The sequence below is a fragment of the Stereum hirsutum genome (genome assembly GCF_000264905.1).
Source record: "Stereum hirsutum FP-91666 SS1 unplaced genomic scaffold STEHIscaffold_12, whole genome shotgun sequence".
Classification (NCBI taxonomy): domain Eukaryota; kingdom Fungi; phylum Basidiomycota; class Agaricomycetes; order Russulales; family Stereaceae; genus Stereum; species Stereum hirsutum.
This window is the reverse complement of record NW_006763142.1, coordinates 1,214,965-1,219,239: the sequence shown is the minus strand read 5'-3', so window position 1 is coordinate 1,219,239 and position 4,275 is coordinate 1,214,965. Positions and strand designations below refer to the sequence as shown.

The 4,275-nt window shown below is 53.2% G+C and overlaps 2 protein-coding genes across 2 annotated transcripts; both read right to left on the bottom strand.

The window, feature by feature from the left end:
• Positions 1–1,080: 1,080 nt before the first annotated feature.
• STEHIDRAFT_159639 (uncharacterized protein) lies at positions 1,081–2,052 on the bottom strand (the record flags this gene model as incomplete). Its single annotated transcript, XM_007307060.1, has 1 exon — positions 1,081–2,052. One exon carries the CDS (start codon positions 2,050–2,052, stop codon positions 1,081–1,083), a length of 972 nt encoding a protein of 323 aa, XP_007307122.1.
• A 312-nt stretch (positions 2,053–2,364) lies between these two features.
• STEHIDRAFT_159638 (uncharacterized protein) lies at positions 2,365–4,015 on the bottom strand (the record flags this gene model as incomplete). Its single annotated transcript, XM_007307059.1, has 6 exons — positions 2,365–2,651; positions 2,704–2,995; positions 3,055–3,127; positions 3,196–3,392; positions 3,448–3,816; positions 3,881–4,015. The coding sequence occupies 6 exons, from the start codon at positions 4,013–4,015 to the stop codon at positions 2,365–2,367; spliced, it is 1,353 nt and encodes a 450-aa protein (XP_007307121.1).
• Between the last annotated feature and the right edge of the window lie 260 nt (positions 4,016–4,275).

Genomic DNA, 4,275 nt, shown 5'->3' with positions numbered 1-4,275 from the left:
TGAGACTGTATGTTTTTGTTCTATTCTACTTATGCACAGTCTATCTTACTAACATTCTTTGTATGCTTCTTCTAGAGTCTGTATCAGATCCTAGTGAGCAGGTATGTGCCTTTATTTTCTTTTGCCTTCAGCACCTATGTCTCACTTCTTTGTTTGTCTCACTTCTTTGTTTTTCTATGTATGTAGAGATCTCTGGCCTCTTGGTAGATCATTGGTAAGTTTATTCTTCATACTATCTACTCAGGGATTGGATCTGATTCTATGTTTCTTCCAACAGGACTTATGCAGGTTAGTAATTCACAGGGATTTTTTTCATGTAATTTATTGTAGCACAGTGTTGTCATGTATCTGTACCCTACTGTAGTGAATATATAGTCTTTCTTTGTCTTCCTGATGAGTGTGATGATCCTATAGAAGAAATCCTAATCCAAAACAATATTAGTTGGGTGGAAAATGACTATAGAAGCTCTGAGAGCTCTGAGAGCACTGAGAGCTCTAAGAGATATTGCCACTATACATAGGAACAAGAGATCCATAAGTTGCTAACATTGATATGGTAGCTCTCAATGCTCTTCAACAATATTTGTTCTATAGTATCCCTATGAGAAATTTCCTGGTTTGCTGATGGGCTGCATTCCGGCTCATTCCATATTTTGCACGACAATTGATTCTACTGCCGGCTTTGGGTGACTTCGTCGATGTTCCAACAGAACAGTTACAGAAGTTGCAGGATTCGGTCGATACCGACCCGGAGGATGAAGACTGGGTTCCGGACGACGAGATTACGCGTTGACACAAGTATGGGGGACGACCGGGGATGTGACCCACAATTTTTTTTTTTCTTTCCCCTCTTTCTTTTCCTTTTTGTTCACGCTCAGTAGGCTCTATTTTGGTTTCCCGTTCCCGTCGCAGTTATGTTCTTGTTCTCCGTTTCGTTCTTCTTCACACCCTTTTATTTTTGGACCAATTCTGCTCACACAAGAGCCTTGGTTTTCTGAGCATCCCAGTTTTATTCCGATCTATGCACTTTCAACATCAGTGCCTCCATCCACCTTGATCCCTACATGCTACAGTTCACCTCTACATTGCTATCAAGTTCAGGTGCCCTTGTCCCGCCGGGTTATTGCCTTCCTCCATCCCCTCATCATCGTCCATATCGACCCGGAAGTCCATCCCCGTGGCCCCGACTCGTGGGCTATAGACCTCTCTATCGCGTGTCCCGTACCGGAACTCCGCCTCACTAATAACCTCCACGTCACGATCATCTACGATTTCACCTGCCCATTGCTGCTCCTCCTCCCGTCTGCGCTCAGTGGCCGCCCGATCCATCTGGTCCTCGACTAACTTGGCAGCACGATACCCCTCCAGCTCCCTACGACCCATGCGCTTCAAGAAGGTTCTCTTCGAGTCGAAGAATGCTCGCATGTCCTCGATCTGAGCCCGGACCTGGGATACACTTTCCTCGTATAACTCGCTGCGCAGGTCCACCAACGCTAACTCCTTCCGGATCTCCCCGTACATGGCCGCATACATTTCGGATGAGTCGCGTTCGTGCAGCACAAGTGGGAGGATAGGCTGAGTGGGGACGGTCGCTGGTGCGTTGACAGGGTTGGCCTCATGAGTTCGAGCGGCGGTGCACAGGCGTGCGTGCTCTCGGGCATGGAGGAACCGATTGGCGTCCAGCTCCGTGAAACTATCCTCCGACCACATCCCTCCGCCGAGTCCTACGGCTGCGGGTGACCCGCCGCGTCCGAACCCGTTCCTGCTCATCATCTCCTCCAACGCATCCACGATATGTCCCTCCCCTTCGATGATTTCTACAACATTGGCATTGGCGATCCGGGCCTGCGTGTTCCGTGTTTCTTCTTCCAGGTCGTAGACCCAGAGCGGGGCTTCCCCGGCCGGAAAGAGCATACTGCGAACCATCTGTTGAACGACGCGAGGGTCCGGACGGTTCTGAGGAGTGTGCTGGCTAGCCTCGAGTACGGTGGCATAGACCGTGTGGTAGTGCGAGCGGGTGATGGTGCTCTGGGGCTCGGTGGGGGTAGCCATTGCAACAAGGTGGAATTGCTGGAGACATTCGGCATCGCCTGTGCGCCCTTTTATGAGGGGTCCGGAGCCCTGCCTCTCGAAGCCGCTGACCGGGGACGGTCAGTAGTTTAGTTGGGAGGAGGGCGACTGGCTTGGTAACGAATCCCGCTGGATCCCACTCTGGACACCCTTATCGCGGACGAAGCATACGAGATAGGAGAGGAAGCATATGGTTTGCATAATTGAGGTAATCACTAAAGCCTCATGTACAAAGGAAGCACCGGATCCTTTATTGTTACCGAACCCCGCTCAACTCGTAGCCCTCCGACCCATCTACTCATCCACCAAGCAGCTCATCTCCTCCATGTTCGCAATCGCCTCATCCTCAATCCGGAGCATCTCCAGGGCCTTCTGCTCCGCCTGCCTCGCGCACTTCAGCTGCTCCTCTTGGATAGCGACCAGATGTCCCTGGCGTAGAACCTCACGATATAACATCCACCTCGCAGATTTACGAGCGGCAAGCTCCGACTCGGGGGCGGGATAGAATTCCGTAGGCGGAACAACCTTAGTGCGTTTAGCACCGCTGGTGCTGGCGACATTAAAGGAGACTTTGCGTTTGGCTAGAAGACTGTAAGGATAGGAGGACGCAGGAACAGGGCAGAGCGGACGTACCAGCGGCCCGAGTGGCACGAGAAGGCTCAGGATCCTCAGCAAGCTCAGTCACGGACGGAGTGGAGGCGCGTGAAGACGGAAGTTCCGGAGGGGCGGGGACGATCTTCCGTGGACGAGGAACAGAGGGAGCAACCCCAACAACGCGGTGGTCCTCAACGAGAAGGCACTTCGCCTCCTTCGCGTGGAAGCAGGCCTGGCAAGCGACCCGGTTGTCGATGGAGGACGCAATCTTACCAGGCGAGTAAACGCAGTCGACCTTGCGCTTGACACAGTTCTGGCAAGCAGTCGGAGACTATGACAGGATTAGAGTCTTGGAGGCGATGGAAAACACGAGAAGACGAGCAGGCCCACCTTTGTCAACTCTGGCTGCTTAGCGTCTTCGGATTTGGCGCTAGGACCTTTCTTCACGGCGGCGCGTGGCTTCCTAGAACTCGAACCAGGAGGGATTAGCAACTGGGCTGAGCCGGAGGATGGACCAGTCGAAACACATACCGGCCTGGTGCAGGGTCATTGGCGGTAGTATCAGCCGGTTTAACGTTTTGATGCGTACCGCGTACTTTACCCGGAGCTTTCGCATTGGGGACGTCACTGGCAGAAGGGAGCAGCTGGGAACTAGTGAAATCCGGCACCGAGAGCGAGTGGGCAGTAGCAAAATCCGTCGCGCCAGCGCAAGACCTCGTCCGGACGAACTGGAAGTCGCATATGTCAATCCAAATGCGAGCCGGAAACAGATGGAGTACGCACCTGTATAACTTCGCTCCGTTGGGCCTCTGAACAGCCCTCAGGCCACTGAAAACGGGATGCGCACGATGTCACAAACCCTTCACCAAGGCAGCCATCTTCTAACGTCTCCATACGGTGTATGTCGTCTCCCACCCAAAGCCCAAACCCAGCCCAGGTGAACGCGTGGAAATCGATGCAGAGTTGTTTGGTAGCCATTTCCGTGAAAGGCAGTAGGGGTAGAGGCGGACCGGTGGACAGCCACTCTCCAAATTCCTCCAGCAGTGCACGGTTGTTGGGAAGTTCAAGGATGAGAGATTCCCTGCGAGCGCGGGTATTGTCCAGCATATGGGAGACGCCTGCATTGACGATGTTCAAGTCCCGGAAACGAACCTAGACCCAATCCGGTAATGCGTCAATATCGCCCTCAGAAGCGATAAGCTGGGAAGGGATGCACCAAGATTCGCTTGAGCCGGGTCCAATACTCATGCACATTCTCAACCTCCGAGGCTGCTTCTCCTTCCGGTACCGTCTTCTCCAGGATACTCAAGTCCGACATCAACGCCAATAGTTCAACAGGAGCCGGAGGCATTTTGGCAGGCGTAGATGTAAGCCATTTATAAAGGTACTGCTAGTAAGGATAGGATCCTTTACAAAGGTTCCTCTGGCCCAAGAATTATAAATGCCAGTACTGGGCTGGCTACTGGGGCGGCCGGGGGGTGATTCTGGGTGGCCGGGTGGCCCAGGGTGATGGGGTAGGGTGTACGGGGGTGGTCCTAGGGGTAGGGTAGGGGGTAGGGGATTGGGTAGGGGTGCTGGGGAATGGGTAGGGCGGGTAGGTAGGGCGGTATA